Raw genomic sequence first — 22,325 nt, 5'->3', positions numbered from 1 at the left:
AAAACCTCCAATGACCAGGATTTCCAACTTCCCTTGGAAGACTACTCCAGGGCTTAACAACCATTATAATTAGAAAGCTTTTCCTAATATCTACTCTAAGTCTCCCTTGCTGCAGATTAAGCCCATTATTTCCTGTCCTACCATCAATGGACACGGAGAATGACCGATCCCCATCCTCTTTATAACAACCCGTAACATATTTGAACACTATCATCATGCCCCCACTTCTGTCTGCTTTTCTCCAAACGAAATATGCCCAGTTTTGTAACCTTTCCTCAAAGGTCAGGTTTTCTAAACCTTTCATCATTTTTGTTGTTCTCTTCTGGACTCTAGCAAGGATGTAGACAATTGGAGAAAGTGTAGTACCCAGAGTTAGTCACAGTGCTCCAGCTGAGGCCTCATCAGTGCCCTCTAGAGTGGGACAGTTAGCTCCCATATACTATGTACAGCACGCACATTAATGCACTCCAGGAGTTAATGAGCCTTTTTCACAACCGCGTCACATTGTTGACTCTCATTCAATTTGTGATCCACTATAATGCCCAGATCATTTTCAGCAGTACTACCACCTGGCCAGTTATTCTCCATTTTGTAGTTGTACGTTTGATTTTTTTTCCCTTCCTAAAGTGAAGTACTTTGTACTTTATTGAATTTCATCTTGTTGATTTCAAACCAACTCTCCAATTTGTCAATCATTTCTAATCTTCTCCTCCAAAGTGCTTGCAACCCCTCCCACCTTGCAGATTTTATAAATCAAGCTCTCCACTCCATTAGCCAAGTAATTAATGAAAATATTTTATAGCACCACACCCAGGACTGACCCCTGTGGGACCACACTAGATAAGACCTCCCAGTTTGACAGTGAACCACTAATTGTGTGTATGGTCTTTCAACCACTTCTGCACCTCCCTTCTAGAATTTCATCTAGACTACATTTCCTCAATTTTGCTTATGATAATATTATGTAGGTCTGTATAAAAAGCTTTACTAAAATCAACATATGTCACATTTACTGCTTCCTCCATCCACTAGGCCACTGACCCTATCAAAGAAGAAAATTCGGTTGGGTTAGCATGACAAATCCATATTGGCTTCTTGACAAATCCATACGGGCTATGTCTTATAACTTTATTATGCTCTAGGTCCTTTCACGTTGACGATTTGCTCCAGTATATTTTCAGGTATTGAAGTTAGTCTGACTAATTCCTAAGTCCTCTTTGTTCCCCTTTTTAAAGATTGGTCCTATATTTGTCCTTCTCCAGTCCTCTGGGACCTCACCCATCTTCCATCATTTCTTGAAGATAATTGCTAACAGTTCTGAGATTGCTTCAGCGACTTCTATTTAAGTACCTTAGGATAAATTTCATCAGGCCCTGCCAAGTTGAATACATCTAGCTTATCTAAATATTCTTTAACATATTCTTTCCCTATTTTGGTTTGCATTCCATTCCCCTTGTTAATATTAATTGCATGGAGTATGGTCACCATTAACTTTTTTTTACTGAAGACTGAAGCAAAATAGGTGTTAAGCGCCTCCGCCTTCTTGATGTTATGAGCTCTCCTTCCCTGCTAAGTAGAGGACCTACAATTTCCTTCAGCTTTCTCTTGCTCCTAATGTATTTAAAGACCAACCTCTTTTATATCCAGCCTTTTATATCCATTGCTATAACTCATTTTCACCTTACTCTTTCTGATTTTGTCCCTACAAGCTTGTATATTTCATATTTCTCTTTAGCAATTTGTCAGTTTCCATTTTTTGTAGGATTCCTTCTTGATTTTCCGATCATTAAAGCACTCTTGATGGAGCCATGCTGGCCTCTTACTATTCTTCCTATCTTTTCTTTGCATCAGAATAGTTTGTAGTTGTGTATTTAATATTGTCTTTTGAGAAATTGCCAGCTCTCCTGAACTCCTTTAACAGACTCTATCCTTATTATCACACCCTTCTCCCCTACTTAGACTTATCATCTTGGGGAGAAGGACCTACAGCCTGCTGACACCATCCATGGGCAGATAGTAGATCCATTCTCCCCACTGGTGTCTTCAAGTGGGAGGCATCCATCATAGCCTCTGTGATGCCAATCCACAATGGTCTTTGGGGGGAGGATTTAAATATTTCATTTACTCACTCTGGCAGAAAGCTGTGGAAAACTACCTCTGGTTGCTGTTGGCTCCCAGAGATCTGGAACAGAGCCCTGTCCTAAAGTCCCTTATGAATAGTTACTAGGTTACTCTAAGGGCTAAGTCCTTTGGAAAAATAAGTTACACTAACTTTCTTCTGCCTGGCTCAGAAACAGTTAATAAAACTGAGTCACTTCCTCTAGGAAAATTAATCACAGTGACTTCTGTTGATCCTGCTGAGCCCATGGAGTAGGCTCAGCCAATCTGATTCAGAAAAGAAGCAAGGTGACTTCAGTCCTTCAGCTACCGCTATATTGCCATTTTGAAAATGAAATTTGAAATGCACCTTAAATGACGTTTCAGAGTAGCAGCCGTGTTAGTCTGTATCCGCAAAAATAATGAAGTTGTCTCTCAATGACTGTGCGTAACAAGATAACGTAAAAAAAAAAGCATGCTCTACTTTGAAGAACACTTTACACATGAAGACTTTCATACTAAAACACTGCATGTTTCTGGGGGCTCTGCAGACTCAAAAATAGTGTGTTTGTGTTTAATTATGTAATGAATATTTCACACAGCACTTCATGTAAAGTTTGGCTTTTGAAATTTCTATTTTAACATATTGCTTACTTGTTGATTATCATTTATAATAAATGTAAAAAGAGTAGCACCAAGGATGTAATCTTGACTCCATTGAATTCAATGGCAAAGCTCCTACTGACTTCATTGTGATCAGAATTTCACCCCAAGAATGGTAGAAGAGTGTAAGGATGGATTTTTTTTTAAAAAAATCAATGTATATAGTTCTGTGGAATAGTGTTCCAAAGACAGTGGTGGAAGCCCTATCTTTAAAGACATTCATAATAAAACTATAAATATAAAACACTAGAAAATAGCAGTCCTGTATGGTCAGTGGAATAGACTGGAAGATGTCTTTGATTGTTCTCATCTCCATATCTCATTGCAACTGCAGTGCACATATTATCATGTACTATTCTTTACTTAGGACTCTAGATGATGCCATAGACTTCACCGGAAACAAAGTGCACACCCCTGAGAGCAGAAGTTGGCCCATAGGCATGTTTTCAGAAACCAAACTGCCACATTGTACTCAACTGTTAATATATATTTATTTTATCACCCGTTGCAGCCAGCTATTACGAGCAACGACATAATGTTTGTTAAAATTCACTGTCCCTGGGATACGCTGTGCAAATATGCAGAAAGAATGAACATCAGGATGCCTTTCAGGTATTGTGGTTATTTTATTTTTAATACTTTGATTTTTATGCTTTATATTTAACTGTTTTTAATAATTTATGAAGGTAACATTGAGTCCCCTCCTATTGTTCAGACTGAACAAAACAAGCCTCCTACTTCATTATAACTAAATTCCTCTCTTCTGATGTCTTCAAAAACAATAATTTTTAAGGCCAATTTTGGGGGTAAAAACATGACTAATGATAGAGGCCACTGTATTTTTCACATTTGCCTACAATAACTGTATCGAAAGCTTATTTTCTTAACAAACTCACATACCCCAGAAAACCCTACTGCTCAAAGCAAATCACACACATTTTGCAAGACCTTTTCTGGAGATCCTTTTCATGGTCTCGAAAGATCTGTGGTTTGTGGTTTTAGGCTTAGGAGCACAGAATCTTCTTCTGAATGATGGATCACAGCCAGACCTTGACTGGAATTGTATCCAAAGGCAAGGGAAGTTACAGAGACAACTAAAATTCATTCTTTCAGAGATAAAACCCTGACATTCTGTTTTCCTGGAATTCTCTTCACTTCCAGTTTCCAGATTGATGATCTTCGGTTTCCTTATTTATTTAGATCTATACAAATGCTAAAAGGCAGCCTGTCCATAAACTCTAAACACCTTTCAACTTAAAAATTACAACACAAATGTATTCTTGTAGTAAATACAGAAATACAATTAAAAATAACCTATCTCCAGGAAACCAGTAGATGTAATATTCAGTTCCCCCATCCATGCAACAATTCCCCATGCTTATAATTTCCCATCATTTTTAAATGCCTGTGGCAGGGAAAGATGAGCCTTGTAGTGTGTGCTGAAACTCACTGGATTTGGGATACATCAGGCCAAGGTGGCAATCAAATTCCAAAGTGAGAGAATGCCTCACTGATGCCCTTACAGCAGCTCCTTCTCACTTATATCAGTGGGGCTCTCACTCAAGTGCCTCTGCTGATTTCAACTATTTCAACTATGACAGTATGGCATGGGGAGAGAGAGATAATCCTTTATGTAAATAGGTCCTAAGCTTAGAATTCACCCAGAAACTCACAGGCAGCCTGCCTGTCTTCAACTGAAAATAGATTTGAGTACCCATCCCTACATTAAACCAAAGCATTATAAAATTTAAACTCTTTGACTGAATCATTTCCCAAATTCCTTTCCATAGTGAACAACTTGAGTAATAATCATTTACCATGTGATTTAAGGAAGATTTTTTGATATTGCCGTATGTGCTTCTCTCTTGCTTGAGTGATTCATTGTTAACATTTTAAATATTAATTTTTCCCTAAATTTCAGGACCCAAATGAACTCTTTCTTTCTTGGCATTTTAAACCACTAAACAAAATGGGCTATTTACCAGGAGACATGAGCCGTCTGTGCTGGGGTAGCACAACTGTTTTGGAACTAGTGCAGAAGCATGAGACCTCTACACAAATAGCCCTGGTCTTCAAATGATCCTCTGAGTTCCCCAGAGCTTGGGGGTGCGTTCAGCAGTCTATTTTTGGGGAGCAACCACATCGCTGACAATCAAGGAGAAACTCTGTGAGGGAATTCTCAGTTTTCCTCCCCTTGAGCAAGTTTTATTATGTGAGAGGGACATCTGCCCTGGGATTCTAACTGTAGATTGGAATTTGTTTAAACAGTTCACCGGTTATTTGTTGCTGTCTTAGCTTGTGATTGATGGGGAATATCACTGAATTTCCAAGTCAGCCACTGTAAACCTTACACATGATTTCCATATTTGTCTTTTTAAGACGTTCTTCGGGGCTTAAAGGATGTGAATTTATTCCTGTGTCTAGTCTTGATGCATCCACAGCTAGTTCTTGCACAAAGATAGGGATGTTCTGGATATTCTTTAATTTGTAAGAGATGCTGGCTGTAAGTTTCATCAACACCTTTTTTCAGCTTTGTGCCAGATAACTGGTATTTACTTCCAGCAAGATAGGTAAAAAGCTCTTGGTGAAAATATAATTATATGTTTCAGAATAGCAGCTGTGTTAGTCTGTATTCGCAAAAAGAAAAGGAGTACTTGTGGCACCTTAGAAACTAACCAATTTATTTGAGCATAAGCTTTCGTGAGCTACAGCTCACTTCATCGGATGCATAAAGTGGAAAATGCAGTGAGGATGTTTTATACACACAGACCATGAAAAAATGGGTGTTTATCACTTCAGAAGGTTTTCTCTCCCCCCATCTCACTTTTGATAAACACCCATTTTTTCATGGTCTGTGTGTATAAAACATCCTCACTGCATTTTCCACTTTATGCATCCGATGAAGTGAGCTGTAGCTCACGAAAGCTTATGCTCAAATAAATTGGTTAGTCTCTAAGGTGCCAAAAGTACTCCTTTTATAATTATATGGGCTCTTAGAGCTAGTCAGCTGCCTGTCTGTCTTGTCATGGGGGAGTCATGCAGCCCAGTGGTCTGATTAGAGGAGTTACAATTTGGCATTCTGTTTATGACTCCTGCTGCTGCATTGGCAAAACTACATGAGTCTTTACTAAATTGTGGAAGCAAAATACCCAGTTTTGTGCAAGCCAAGGTTGTGTATGTAAATTCAGGTCCATGCACTTTTTTTTTTTTAATCAAGACTTTATTAGGTGAGATTCTGACCTCACTGAAGTCAATTGTCTTAACTGTGAGCAAGATTTCCCTGTAAAAAAGAGACAATGATATTTTTTCCTAGCTGACAGGAATGTTGATATCAAATTGGCTAATGTCTTTGGAGCACTTTTAGGATGAAAAGCGCAAGTTTTCCAAGTTGTAATATTGCTAATTTAGGCTTAACACTCTGAAATATTTGAACAGCCACCATCAAAAAAAAAGGCAGGGCTTTTTTTTTTTTTTTTTTTTTTGAGCAAAACTGAATAGTTATCTGCCAGCTCTGACCACGTCAGCAAATGAGCCATTAACCAAAGGCAGAAGAGAGTGAATCAGTGACAGGAAGTAATTAAGGCTCCCATTAACAGTCCTGTAACAACCCAGCCTTCTCATAACTGATTATTTATTTCAGTGAAAAACAAATTAATAAAAGAAGAGCATGGGAACTGATGATGAGTGCTTTATAGAAGGAATCATAGATGGCATTCTACTCTGCCTTTGAAGTGTGCACAGAACTCTGATAGCTAGAATGGGAGTTATATACAGCACGCAATACAGCATAAAAATAAACCACTACGTGACTAATCCTGCAGTTTGGATGCCAGTTAAATTCACTTCAATTTAAAAAAAATAAAAGGGCAATATTTTGGGAGTCAGTGAGGTCATGCAATTTGGGCCTAATCCTGCACTTATGAATGGGACTTGAATGGGACTGCCAACATGCATAAAGTTACTCATATGGATAAACATATTTGTTGGATTGGGGCCATTAATTGTATATTTCACTTTAATCATTTTTTCCCATTTCCTAATACTGTTTTTTCTCCAATCTTGTCATCATTAGAAAGACTTAAAGTACAATAATTATTTAGATATTTGATCTAGCTGATTTCCTTACTTTAGAGAGAAATTTATGAAATAAGGTCCAGTTCCTACAAATATTTATATATGCTAACAATTTTATTGGAGTCTAATTAGCAGTTTTTCTAGGCAGGCATTCAAAGCAACTTTTTAATAAAATTCTTAGTCCACTACTCTCTCTCTCTCTCCCTCTCTCTCTTTCCTTTTGTTTCATGGCTCTTGGTTCCTTGGCTATTATTTTGCTTTATTTCATTCATATTTCATTCACTTCAGATATTTGAAAAGTAGATTCTAAAAAGCAAAGTTCCACTGCTTACACACACACACACACACACACACACACACACACACACACACACACACACACAGAGTATACATATGTTAAATAGGCTACTTTTTTAAGTGCATACTTGAACTGAGGTTTTACTTAACCATTTTCTAAGCAGTTTAACATATTCTATATTCTGTTGCTGAGGTCACTGCACTTCTCATCTGTTGGAGAGAGGAAGCCTTATTGTACACCTGAATAATACAGTTCTCTCCCAAAGTGTGCTCTGTACTAGCAGCAGATTCCTTCCCCTCCTCCTGGCTTACCGAGAACTAAGTCTCTACCCATTCCCCAGCCCTAGCCACCCACTCCCTTCCATCTGCATGGGAGAGGGAGTAGTGGCCCCACAGAGGCTGCTTGTCCCACTGTGCTTGACCCATGATGCACCAAGCCTCATGTGTTACACCCCCTTACTCTCCTGCTCAGTGATGTAAGGGTGGGTCACAATCTTGCTCTTTAATGATACCACTTAGTAGGCATAGTCCCAAAGAGAATATTTGATCTGAATTCATGGCCTGTCTCTAAACTCTGTCTTAAATACACACCTCACAGTAATCCCATTGAAATCAACTAGGGTGACCAGATAGCAAGTGTAAAAAATCAGAACAGGGGGTGAGGGTTATTATGTGTCTATATAAGAAAAAGCCCCCAAAATCGGGACTGTTCTTATAAAATCAGAACATCTGGTCACCCTAAAATCAACAGAGTTACCCATGAAAGGGGAGAAGTATTTGGCCCTAGATATAGCATAAATGTAGCTGGAAAGAACCAAAATCATGTATATGTTTCCATCCCAAAGGACTACCCAAAGACCCAGAGCCTGTTCTCAGTGAAGTCAATGCAAAACTGCAAATTAACTTTACTGGTAAAAGGTCGTACTTCAGTGCATACTATGTATTACTACTACAGCAAATTCAGGTTGATTGAACCAGCAAATTTGTTGATTTCAGCCAATTATTTCAATCTGAATGAAAAAAGAAAATATTTTGTAAATGTTGAAATGAATGGAATATTCTGGGTGGGTCTTTCCTAATTTCTCTCTTTGAAGCTGTTCCACTTTATATAAAATACTTCAATAGTCACAGAGCTGGGTCAAGCTAAATCTTTCATTCAACCCAACATGAAATTTTCCCAACTTTTCAATTTGCTGATAATTCTGATAAATTTCAGTTTTTGTTCCACCTGAAGCAAAAGGTTTTTTCGATTCTCCCCCCCTTCACCCCTGCCAAGGAACCACCAGTGAACCAAAAATCAGTTATTTGCCCAGCTCTTTTTCTGATAATTGATCTTTGAGACTCAGTATGGTATGTAATGTAAAAAGAAAAGTGATGTATGAATAGTTATCAATAAGATTTTTTTAATACTTTGCAATTGTTGTCTTTTACATACATTTCAATATTTTTCACATGATTACATTGGGGATCATGAATTATTTATACTTATGTTTTTAATGGGATATGCCTGAATGTTCTGTTAAAAAGAAACATGTTGCATGCTTAAAAGATGTGTATAAGAGGCAGCAGCTTTGCCATATAATATTGAAACTCCAGCAAAAAGATGATATTTATTCATGCACAACAAATATCTTCTGTAAAACAAAAAGAAAGGGAGTACTTGTGGCACCTCAGAGACTAACCAATTTATTTGAGCATAAGCTTTCATGAGCTACAGCTCACTTCATCGGATGCATTCAGTGGAAAATACAGTGAGGAGATTTATATACACAGAGAACATGAAACAATGGGTGTTACCATACACACTGTAAGGAGAGTGATCACTTAAGGTGAGCTATTACCAGGAGGAGAGCTGGGGGGCGGGGGGAGCTTTTTGTAGTGATAATCAAGGTGGGCCATTTGCAGCAGTTGATAAGAACAATGGGGGTGGGGCGGTGGGGGATAAACATGGGGAAATAGTTTTACTTTGTGTAATGACCCATCCACTCCCTGTCTCTATTCAAGCCTAAGTTAATTGTATCCAGTTTGCAAACTAATTCCAATTCAGCAGTCTCTCATTGGAGTCTGTTTTTGAAGGTTTTTTGTTGAAGAATTGCCACTTTTAGGTCTGTAATCTAGTGACCAGAGAGATTGAAGTGTTCTCCAACTGGTTTTTGAATGTTATAATTCTTGACGTCTGACTTGTGTCCATTTATTCTTTTACATAGAGACTGTCCAGTTTGACCAATGTACATGGCAGAGGGGCATTGCTGGCACATGATGGTATATATCATTGGTATGTGAAATGGCCCACCTTGATTATCACTACAAAAAGCTCCCCCCCACCCCCCCCACCCCCGCTCTCCTGCTGGTAATAGCTCACCTTAAGTGATCACTCTCTTTACAGTGTGTATGGTAACACCCATTGTTTCATGTTCTCTATGTATATAAATCTCCCCACTGTATTTTCCACTGAATGCATCCAATGAAGTGAGCTGTAGCTCACGAAAGCTTATGGTCAAATAAATTTGTTAGTCTCTAAGGTGCCACAAGTACTCCTTTTTATTTTTGCAAATACAGACTAACACAACTGCTACTCTGAATTCTGTAAAACAGAAATTGCAGTACGTATAATGAGTAAATGACCTATGTCTGTAGCTCAGCTGGACTCCTTCTGAGTGGAAAGTTCAGGGTAATTAAAGGTAACGAAAGAAGTCGTGTTTCATAAGTATAATATCAAAAAAATCCTTGTTAACTTCTGTAGTTTCTGTGCTCCCTTTACAACTCTGTTTAGGAACATCACAAATCAGGCTGCCAAGTGCCTAAGAAGTATTCTAGGTTGTGAAGTTACCATCTGATGAGGATCTCATTTGTTTAACATCCAGAACTGAAATATTTTTTATGTTTAATTATATTCCTGTGCGAGATGGGAAAATACTTCTTGAAAATTGGCTGAAAAGAGTTTAACCGTTTATTTTAAGTACTGATACTCAAAAACATTGCTTTACTCTTATCTTAATACACAGTAGCATAAAGGGTCTAGGCAACTTATACCCTTTGGGGACTAGTATGTACCATGTAAGGCCATGATCCAGCAAACTGGATCAGTGGGTCTCTGTGCTGACATAAGCGTACACTCACCTAGATGAGAGTGCAGGATCAGGGCCTTGCAAAATTGAAAGGTCGCTTGATATAGAGAGAGGGGGCATGTAAAGGAGTACTGGGAAGTGAAAAATTTTTTTTGCCTCAAATCTGTATGTGTGTTGTGTTTCAAGAATAACTGTTCTCTGTGAAGATTTCATAGGAAATTACATGACTTTTTCCCTCAGAAGTTACTGTACCCAGGGAAAAGAAGAGAGAAGAGAACTGAAATATAAAAACAATTTGTTCCAGTTACTGCTTAATGAATCTTGGGTCCATATACTGCTCTTGATTTGTATGCAAAATGGTAATGGATGTCGATGAGAGTCACATGTACAGATTTAAGACAGCGTATATAGCCTTTAATGCAGAACTAAAGCAACTGCTAATTTTGAAATTGAGTCCTGTAGCATTAAAAAAATTAATAGTTTTTTGGACAAAACTTGTATTATCTTTATTGAGAATTCAGTGAATTCAATAGTCGGACATGCCCAGCCTAAATAGATCAGTCATATCAAAATTTAGATTAATTTGTCACGAGTCATGATATGAACCATTTCAAATTCCAGCAGACACACAGATCAGAATATCCTTAATGAATTACTGTATTTCAATTTAAGGATGGTTTTCACTCTTTAGCATGTAAATGTGCATGGTATGTGTTCTTCTGTAATGTGGGAGTCCTTGTCAACTGTCTCTTACTTGATTGTTCTCAGATGACTTCTGCTATTCTTTCAGGAAAAAATGTTATTACACTGACTGGAGGAGCAAAACCATGGGCAGGTTGGTGGGTGATGCATAGCTTCTAATCTTGCGTATAGTCACCTGCTAAACATTAGCAGTTGTAAATTTATCCAAAGCAACTAAAACCATGAGATTTGATTGATGGAAACTCAAAATTGTATTAACACAGATAATGTCCTAAAATAGTCAACTGTTACATGATGCAGTACAGTACAGCTTTGCCAGTTCTCACTTTGCAAGTGAAATACTTCTCATACCAAAACAATGGTCTCATTCAGCCTATGAGCAGAGATTTAATATCAAAGACAGCATTGTAGTGAGGCCTCCGGTTACTAAGATTTCATTGTTGCTTTAAAAAATATACTTTTTACTAGCAAATTATGTCTTGTACTAATCAAAACTAAACTCCAGTTGTTGAACTAGGAATGTGAGCATGCAAATACACACAAGGTTCACTTTATGCCTGTGAGTAAAGGCCTAAATTTAAAAGTACACTTTGTGATGCAGTATCCTTGAGCTTTTGTTTCATATATTTGATGGCTAGCAATAATAATAAATAAATAAATAAATAAATAATAAATAAATAAATAATAAAGGTTCTTTGACTCATTGTGTGAGTTAGCAAGGTTCTACAATATTTCCAACATGCGCTCCATTCTAGCATTATGGGATATTAATTTTCCATAGAGAAGCACTCACTTGTAGAAACGGTAGCCTCAAGAGCTGGTGAGACCTATTGCTCTGTTCCAAAATGTAAGTGACAATTGGAACAAGCTTATGAGATTTCTAGACTAATTTCCATACCAAAAATGTCTGTCCTAATGCTTATGAGTAAGCTTGGAAGGATTAGATTTGTATCAGTAAATGTCGATAAACATCTAGTTCATCCATATACACACACACACACACACCAACAAAAATAGTTCCATCGAGTATAATCAAAATCTGCAGAGAGACAAAGTAAGAAAAATGCAGCTTAAGAAATTATTGAAATTTGATTTAAGGTTTTATTTGGTATGTTTTGATATGTGATGTTGACAATTTGTATTGTAACAGTTATAAAGCTCTAACTTTTTGAATCTCAACATCTACTATCATTAAAAACATTTTCTAATTCCCCACAATTTCCTGCAACTGTGAAAATTAAATGGATAAAAAATTTTAGAAGCTTAAAACCCATAACTTTGCACTACTGTGAAAATTTAAATTGATAAAATTAAAAAAAAATGCTTAAAAATAAACATTGATATCCATTGAAATGATAAAAAAATAATAATGGAATTCTGCTAAGCATATTTGAGCCAAATATCTACATTTGCTTGACAATTAATCATTATTACTATAGAACCTCCAAGAGTGCAAATCCTGCCAGAGTTCACTATTTCCTGTGCAGTATTCAGATAATATGTTGTTGGTTGTACAAGACCACCAGTTAACAAAAATAAAAAATTACAAAATATCACTGAATTGCAAAATTTGGTTCATAAATCCACATATTTCAATAGTAATATTAGACAAAAATAATTTATAACATAAATTTACAACTGCTTTTCTCCTCTTCCCTGTCATGCATGTGCTTGCTTTATTTTAATGTACAATTCAAAGCAAACCACTTACATTTTTGTAATATTAAGGCAAATGTAACAGGGCTATGCCATAAAACAAACTTAGTTCCATACTGAATTCTTCTGGGGATTTCTGGGTGTAATAAAAACTTGAATGTTAGGTGGATTTATGATCCTATTTAGTAACACAGGTATCTAGAATATGCAGTTGAAGTCAACCCAGTTTCTAAGAGTAGAGTAACAAACAATATTGCCATATTTGCATTCACGAAGGAATTTTCCCCCAGGTCATATTGGCAGAGACCCTGGTTGTTGGTTTTCTTTTTTGTTTTGTTTTGCCTATTTCACAGCATGGAGCAAGACAGTCACTGGCTGGTTTGAACTAGAGTAAATGGTTCATTCTCTGTAACTTGAAGTCTTTAAATCAAGATTTGAGGACTTTAGTAAGTCACCCAGCATGGGTAGATTTATGGGTAAATTACAAGAATGGGTGGCTGAGGTTCTGTGATCTGCAATGTGCAGGAAGTCAGACTAGATGATCATGATGGCACCTTCTGACCTTGAAGTCTAGGAGAACTTTAATATTAGAGACAAACACACATTTTTCATTTTTATATGAAGTTTGTGTTGTGAGAAATTAAAAAAACAAGAGAGGGAAGTTAAATATTTTGCTGCTTTTTTTATTCCAGCATTTTAAAAGAGTAAACACCTTTTTAAAAGAATTGCATGTTCACTCTTACTGTTGAAAAGTCCAAATCTAAATAAGAAAACTAACCCTAAAAATGCACACAACACAAAATTTGAAAAATAAATCATATTGTTATAATTTTTTTCAGTATGTGTGCATCACTGTCCATATTACCATAATAAATTTATAAATTGGCAAACTGTGACCTATGAACATAAACATAGGTCATGGGAATGACTGTTTTATTAGAGTGCACAAGAACTAGAATAAAGAACTAAATTAAAATGAATATTTCTCATCACTCCTACTTCATTTTTAAATAAAAGATTATAGTTTACTAGACTGTTTTGCATATTGGGGACAAATTCTAACCTCAGATGTATCTGCACAGGCAGGATTTGATTTTTAATGCCCCAGTGTCAGATATTTTAAAAATTCATGATGCTATTAATGTATTAGGACTAATTCTGTAGATGTTCCACACCTATTCAGTCCTGTATATATAATCATAATCACCGCAGAATTGGACCTGTTGTTTAGGAAAGTTCTGTGCATGCACACTCTTCATTTTTGTCACCCCAAATTTACTTCAAATTTGGCATATTAAAGGTATGCAAAATGGGTAATTTTACTTCACAGTCTTTATCCAAGGTGAAATACTGATATTTCCTGCAGCACAATGGCAAAAATGTCAGTTTCAGCTCTTGGAGTAGAGCAATGGAAACGGGAGTGTGTTTTTTAATTTATTTTTTGTGGTGAAATATAAAGCTCTCCCCTTTCAGAAAATGTCATTAATTCTAGCTTTAAAAAATGCATTTGTTAGTTAGTGAACCCCAGTATTTTATACATCTCTTTGTAGTATGTGGCTTTAGGGCCTGATCCAGTTTTCATAGAAATCAATTGGAGTCTTTCCACAGACTTCAATGGGAGTTGGATTGTGGTTATGACACCAGATCTTAAGCTGGTGTAAACTGCCATAATTCCATTACGTTTAATAGAACTATGCCTGTTTACACCAGCTAAGGATCTAGTCCATAGCGTACAGATAGATAACCATTCTTACTTACAAATACACATATTCCTAAGTAAAGAATGTGATGAATTCAGCGCTGTTACAGAGTCCAGTCCTGCAAGTTCTCCATGAATGGGACTTCCATTGAAGTCAATGAAATGCTTACAGGATCAGAGCTCTATTGTCTGTGGGATCAAATATCTGTGTTTTTACCAGCTCATTTATTAAATCACTCAATTAGCAGAATATGTACTTGATCATGATGTCCTTGTACTGTCACTTATATCTCCACATTCTACAGGAACAGCAAGATCATACTCTATAAGGGTAAATAATTCATACTTTAAAAGTCTAAAGGTAAATATCTTGCAACATATCAGATAAAGAAAACACATATCAGAAATTGTCTGAATTCTCCCAGACTTCAGACTAGATGACCTAAAAGATTTTTGTTTGCCTTTTGTCTCTGATTTTTCAGGCAGACTATTTTTTTTCTTTTTTCTTTTAAGACTGATATTGAGGAAAACACCAAAATAAATTATTCTATACATACAGAAAAATGTTTACATAATATTTTAATTCTGGTTTAGGCCCACAAAATCTGGGCAATTATAATAACACAATTACCATCTCTAATGGAAATTTTTACTAGAGCTGGGCAAAATTTTGCAGATGAATAGTTCATTTTCTGAAAAAATTCAGTTTAGGGTCTATATAAACTAATTGTGAATTCAAGTTGTCAGGGTTCCCTCCCCATTCTGAACTCTGGGGTACAGATGTAGGGACTGGCATGAAAGACCCCCAAGCTTATTTCTACCAGCTTAGATTAAAAACTTCCCCAAAGCACAAATTCCCTTCCTTGTCCTTGGACGGTATTGCTGCCACCACCAAGTGATTTAAACAAAAATTCAGGGAAGGGTCACTTGGAGCCCTCCCCCCCCCCCAAATATCCCCCAAGCCCCTTCACCCCCTTTCCTGGGGAGGCTTGAGAATAATATACCAGCCAATTGCCTTTAATATAAGTACAGACCATACCCTTTATGTTTAGGACATTAAAATCAATCAGGTTCTTAAAGGAAGAACTTTATTATAAAAAAAAAAAAAAGTAAAAGAATCATACCTGCAAAATCAGGATGGAAGGTAACTTTACAGGGTAAATAAAAAGATTTAAAACACAGAGGATTACCCTCTGACTCTGTTTCCCAGTAACAAAACAGGAATGAAATTACCCCTTAGCATAGGGAAAATTCACAAGCTAAAACAAAAGATAATCTAACGCATTTCCTTGCCCTTACTTACAATTTCTATAATTTTAAACGGATCATTTCAGGTATGTTTTCAAGAGATGTTTTACCTGCCTGGTCTCTCTCTCAGTCCAGAGAGGGAACAAAACAAAGAAAAGACAAGCAAAATCTCCCCCCACCCCAGATTTGAAAGTATCTTCTTTCCTTATTGGTCATTTTGGTAAGGTGCCAACCAAGTTATTTGAGCTTCTTAACCCCTTACAGGTAAAGATTCTGTACAGCTGCTCAGGAGAGATTTTATGCTACCCTTAGCGGTATGTTTATGACACAAGTCCAATTTGGTGAATTGTTCTGGCTGAAGAAAATCATTGGAAATGTATGTTTCAACATTTTGAAAATGAAATGATTTAGCTTTTTGTTTCAAAACTATATTTCATTTTGAAATGTAAGTAGATGTATTAAAAGGACAGGGTTAAAACACTTGAAAATGAAACCAAACAGGGAAAAAGTTTCAAATGAAACTTTGAAATCAAATGAATCTGACTTGCCCCCTCAACAAAAATACATTATTTGCTCAGCTCTAGTTTTTACTTCTAAGTATTAGAGAGGATACATTCCAACCTTCCTTCATCAGAAGTCTGCAGAATTGAAAATGACCTAGCTTACATGTGAGTTGCAGTACCTGGGTATTCTGGTGCTTCATGTACTTAAGTCGTATTTTTGATGTTGTTCCATTGTGTATGAGTATGGTAACATGCAGTTTTTTATGTTCAACAACATCTGAATTTTGGAGTATTAAACCATTTGTGGGTCATAAAAGCTGTTCCTGGTTATGATATAAGCACGTATAACTTTATGATTTGTTTCCATTCGTTTAGTTTATTTATTGCAATATCTAACTACAGAATAAACTATATGTTTATCTGTTTATTTTTTTGTTATGAGAGTTTCTCCACAAGTCCCATAAAAATTAACATATAAACCGAGACCCGGGTTTTCTTTGAGCCTATTTACTTTGAATCTCTATAACATCCTTTGCAGGTCTAATGTTGATAAATGCATTGTAGAGCCAATTTGGAACAAAATAACTGCTGCCGTTGCCCTTTTCAGCTGGATACTGCAAACCCTTAGCCGGACTTGACTTAAAAGAAAACTTATTGGGAGAGTAATCACTACTCACACGAGCAAGACTTTTTAAGGTCAGCCCATAAGAGCCTTCATGCAACCCACATATCTACCAAACTCAGGTTAGATAATGACACTTGGTTGCCCAGTAAGATTATAAGACACCATTAAGCGATCACAAATTATACAAAAAAGAATGAATGTAAAATTGCAGAAAAGGGAGTGTGAGTTAAATAGAATCTCATATCGCCTGTCCTCACATGTGGTAATTGGCTAGTAGCAGGTAGCATGGAATGTCTCAGTATATACAATGTTATACTCTGAGAATGCAGACAACTCAGCTGATTCACCATTAAGAAGAAACTTTTTCTTTCCATTTTGTAAGTGAATTTAATGCTAATGTAAGGTGTCTGACTGGTGTATTTGCAGGTGTAATCCTGGAAATTGGAATAGTCTTTGTTCACAAGACAAGTTCAGCAGGAATGGAATTTGCCTACTAATGTGCCTTAGCCTTGATGTAGAGAACTTCCTCTAGATGTAAAATAGTTCAGTCTGGAAATGCGTCCTTTAATCTTCCACTGACAAGTGTGCTAATTGTGGTGCTAGTATGTTTCTATTGATGTGGACATTGGCCCTCACTCAGTTGCACAGATGATAAGTTATAAAGACATGACCAGCTGAGACTGGATTCACACCCTATAGATGTGGGAATCGAGGGATAGCTCAGTGGTTTGAGCATTAGTTTGCTAAGCCCAGGGTTGTGAGCTCAATCCTTGAGGGGGCCATTTAGGGATCTGGGGCAAAAATTGGGGATTGGTCCTGTTTTGAGCAGGGGGTTGGACTAGATGACCCGCTTCCAACCCTGATATTCTATGTGGACAGTCTAGTCACAATCTAGTCTTATCAAGTCTTTCAGAAAAAAAAACCTGGTTGTTTTAAATATACAGTGATGCTTATTAAATCTGGATGCCTAAAGTTAGGCTTGTCACTTAGGTGTAATGGATATAGAAGTATACTAGAATTTATCTCCTAGGCATTAGCCCATTAATGTCAAGGAGATCAATGAGAGTTTAGCACCTCTGATGATCAAGCTGCTTATTTAGGTGCCTAATGTTAGGCACCAAAGTTTGACCATTTTACCTGGAGACTTTATTTAACTTGATATATCAGTATATTGAAGAAACTTACTGTAAACAAACAGGAAAACTACCTGTGTGAAATCTATTAACATAGAAGATATTAGGATGATTCTGATGTCAGGAACCTTTAATCTGGCCAATGACAGTTGCCCAATGCTGGACACTATTGAGTATGATAGTTATAACAATGTAAAGAGAACTAAAAGGGCTGGTAATTCTAAGCCAAATCTTTCAGTCGTGAGAGTATATATACTGAGCAAGAGCTGCAAGATTTTGGCCCATTATTGATACCTAAATAATAACAACAGTGGCTATAATATATATAGTTAAGGGTTTTTCCCCAAACCAGAATTATTCATTGGTTTTTTTTAAGGAATATTAGGATAAATGGGAAAGTTAGGATAACTCCTGAGATTTAGTCTGAAAGGTTTATGAACACACAATTCTGCAAAAGACTATAGAAGTGCAATTAAGTTGAAGATTTCCGATAGGAATCATACTAATTTAGGGAAGGGATAATTGTCATGACTAACTGAAATCTATTCATAAATGAAGGATTTAACTTTTCTTGATATGTAAGATAATAAAATGCAATGGTATTGCAGAGTAACATTTTATAGTCACTATAAGGGAATTACTATTACAACTGTTAGTGTTGCAATACGGGGTATTTTCAGTTGGAATGTTAACTGTGCTCAGAATTTGTCACATGGAATTTTCCTCCATTGTGGCCTGTCTGATCTCTCCTTCCATCACAAAATCCTGACTTTGCAAGAGTTATTTATTATGGGCCAAATTCTGCCACTTTTACTCTTGTTGAGTCACAATTTAGTGAGTAGTCCCATTGAATTCAGTTGGATTACTCAGGAACTAAGGTACTGCTCCATTTGGGCAATAGTGTGAGAATCCGGTCCTGTGATTTGGAGTTAAAGGTGTATATTCTTTGTACATTGACATATTAGTCAGACTACTCTTTCACCACCTTCATGTCTTTACTTAAATTTGAGAATCCATAACAAACTTTTGTCTGAAACAGTGTAAGAAATTGAATGAAAACTCTATGAATCTCCAGTTCCTTCTCTGATTAACAGCTAACATGAGCCATGAAAAGTTGTATATTGTGTGAGACAATTTTTATGCAATAGAAATGTATTTTTAAGCTGAAACATTCTGAAGTCTCCAAGTTTTGTAGTGATCAGTCATAAGATTTTAGTCACAAGTCATAGGATACAGAGGGACCTAGACAAATTGGAGGATTGGGCCAAAAGAAATCTGATGAGGTTCAACAAGGACAAGTGCAGAGTCCTGCACTTAGGACGGAAGAATCCCATGCACCGCTACAGACTAGGGACCGAATGGCTCGGCAGCAGTTCTGCAGAAAAGGACCTAGGGGTTACAGTGGACGAGAAGCTGGATGTGAGTCAACAGTGTGCCCTTCTTGCCAAGAAGGCCAATGGCATTTTGGGATGTATAAGTAGGGGCATAGCGAGCAGATCGAGGGACGTGATCATCCCCCTCTATTCGACATTGGTGAGGCCTCATCTGGAGTACTGTGTCCAGTTTTGGGCCCCACACTACAAGAAGGATGTGGAAAAATTGGAAAATATCCAGCAGAGGGCAACAAAAATGATTAGGGGACTGGAACACATGAGTTATGAGGAGAGACTGAGGGAACTGGGGATGTTTAGTCTGCGGAAGAGAAGAATGGGGGGGGATTTGATAACTGCTTTCAACTACTTGAAAGGGGGTTCCAAAGAGAATGGCCTTAGACTGTTCTCAGTGGTAGCAGATGACAGAACAAGGACTAATGTCCTCAAGTTGCAGTGGGGGAGATTTAGGTTGGATATTAGGAAAAACTTTTTCACTAGGAGGGTGGTGAAACACTGGAATGCGTTACCTAGGGAGGTGGTGGAATCTCCTTCCTTAGAAGTTTTTAAGGTCAGGCTTGACAAAGCACTGGCTGGGATGATTTAATTGGGGATCGGTCCTGCTTTGAGCAGGGGGTTGGACTAGATGACCTCCTGATGTCCCTTCCAACCCTGATATTCTATGATTCTATGATAAGTGAAGTAAGAGAAAATAAATTTCATCTTAAATGAAAGGCCTTTTCACTTCAGGAGGAAAATTTGTTTCCACTTTATTCAAATGCAGTACTTTATTTAACATGTCAGATGAAAGGTGAAGATTTGAATTTAAAATAAAAAGACTAATTTCTGTATTTTCTCAAGTTAAAAAAAATGCCCAGTCTTTCAATCATTTTGACATGTGGGAGGGGAGAGAAATTGGGGTGGAGGTATACTGGGAAAGGACCTAAAATAAGAATAAAAATAAGAAACCAATGCAAAAATCTGATTTATTATCACAAACTGTTTGAACAGTTTTTTATAAAAAGAAACATTTGATTCTTAGCTTTAAAAAGAATAAATCTGTCCATAAGACAGAAAAATGAAGAAAACCCAACCCTTACTTGGGCTGAGTGGTAGTTCATTCTACAAGCAGTCCATCCTGTTCCATGAGTGAAACAACTTATGGAATTAAGTACTAACCAGAATGAGTAAAAGTGGCAGAGCTGGACAATATGTTTGGCTGAAAGAGCGAAGGGAGAATCCTGTCTGAGAACTGTGTTTGTGCTTTATGAACTCAATTATATTTCTTGGCCCACAAAGTGTAGTAACTGGAATCATGTCCCTCAAATACAATAGACCAGGCACATGGAGCTGCTGGAAGCGGCAGCCAGTGTGTCCCTCGGCCCGTGCCGCTTCCAGCAGCTCCCGTTGGCCTGGAGCAGTGAACCGCGGCCACTGGGAGCCACAATCGGCCGAACCTGCGGACGCGGCAGCTAAACAAACCAGCCCGGCCCGTCACGGGCTTTCCCTGCACAAGTGGCAGAACAAGTTTGGGAACCATTGCAATAGACTAACAAACTCCATGGAAATGTAGACATTTCAAGAATCTGATGTCACGGCGTACATTAAAGTACTGTAAGGTCCTGATGTGACTCCTGTTGAAAAAAACGGAGAGGCTCTTGCTGACTTCCGTGAAAGTTGGATTGGACTCTAGATGCAGTGGGGCTCATTTCTCTTCTCACGCTAGTGTAAATTAGCAGTAACTAAGTTGATGCCCATATAATTACACCATGTGAGAGGAAAGTTAGGCCTACTATTCCCAAACCCAATCCATAAATACTAAATTTAATCTATGCTTTGCACTAACTGGCAGCAAAAATGTGTTTGCAGTATGTAAAGCCCTAGTAGGAGATAGACTAATCTGAAAAATAAAATCGTATGGCCTCATCCTGCAAACGCTTACACATGTGAGCAACTTTATTCCTGTGACTCAGCTCTATTCGGCTCAAGTGTACATTTGCAAGACTGGGTCTTTCAGCAGCAGCAGTGGGTACAGGAGTGGTTGTTTTTTGGTTTTTCCCTTTTTGTAATTTAAAACCAGACAGCTTTTTTGAAAAAAATAAATACGCAAATATGCAATTGGACTGGGGAACTTTATGCTTCTAAGTGTCACCCTGAAGCTTTTTTTTTAGTGTTTCTCCCTGAAAATGAAAAATTAATGGAAAAGCCTGAGTGCTCATACTGTGCAGTTTAAAATAAGCTATTTTAGCAATCACACTTATATTCCTCTTTTCTTTCAGCTTCATTTCATGGGACTATTTTCATGGCAGATGCAAAGTATTTCCCCATAACTGTAACTGCTAGATGCAAATGGCCTGATTAGGATTATATGAGAGTCTGGCTCTACCTTTTAGGATTTTAAATAATAAATGTGCACACTATTTTTTTTTGGTAGCAGTAGTTATTGGCTTTTTTTTTGTACTGTGTTTCTTTGCTGATTGTGAGAGGTAGTTTTTCTGAAGAGCAGTCTCCCTTTCTAAATTCAAATTGCAGGTGCAAAATTCATGCCTACATTTTTGCTCCTATAACAAAAAAGTGGGCTCATTCCAAGTAGTTGTATCTCTGACTACCATACCCAATTAGCAGTTTAATTGCAGATTTAAATTAGATAGTTGTAAGAGTAAGTACTCAGATTTGTGTCCTGGATTCATTTTGTGGGTACAAAATACAGATACAACTTGTGGAAACCCAGGCCTTAAAAAATAGCTGTAGTTCGGATGTCTTGACCCTCAGCCATGCCTCCAAAAATATAATATATCATAACATGAGATGCAATCCATTATTCCTTGAACACACAAAATTCCCATTCACTTCAATGGGAGGAGAGTTTGGGGGTGCAAGGAATACAGGATCAGGCAAATCTGAAGGGAGGAATTGTCATTGCTGGGGAATTAAGTAGATTACGTGGTAGATCTCTTCCATCTCTAATTTCTATAAACTGAGTTCTGACATCCCTACGTAAGCACATCTCTAATGGAGGGAGTCAGGGGGTCTTGCTTATATAAAGACTAAGCACAGACATAGAACTAAACCCTATGATTATGTGATAACCTGAATCTCTAGATTGAAGAAAATTATCATCAGTTTTTATCTAAATGCTGACACTATGACAATTTTTCATCTTTTGCTCTAAAGTATTCTTGTTTTATTT

General features: G+C 37.2%; 1 protein-coding gene across 4 annotated transcripts in view; it reads left to right on the top strand.

Annotated features, from left to right (window-relative positions):
* Nucleotides 1-22,325, top strand: part of ANO3 (anoctamin 3) — a 369,380-nt gene that overhangs the window by 262,898 nt on the left and 84,157 nt on the right. For 2 of the 4 annotated variants that reach the window (XM_027830111.3, XM_043548423.1), the window contains exons 6-7: nt 3,272-3,372; nt 10,990-11,034. In XM_027830111.3, the coding sequence (XP_027685912.2) occupies nt 3,272-3,372; nt 10,990-11,034 (146 nt within the window). The remainder of the gene's footprint in view (nt 1-3,271; nt 3,373-10,989; nt 11,035-22,325) is intronic. The other 2 variants (XM_043548422.1, XM_043548421.1) reach the window with 1 other exon arrangement.

The sequence above is a fragment of the Chelonia mydas genome, chromosome 6 (assembly GCF_015237465.2).
Source record: "Chelonia mydas isolate rCheMyd1 chromosome 6, rCheMyd1.pri.v2, whole genome shotgun sequence".
Classification (NCBI taxonomy): domain Eukaryota; kingdom Metazoa; phylum Chordata; order Testudines; family Cheloniidae; genus Chelonia; species Chelonia mydas.
This window is presented reverse-complemented; position numbering and strand designations above follow the sequence as displayed.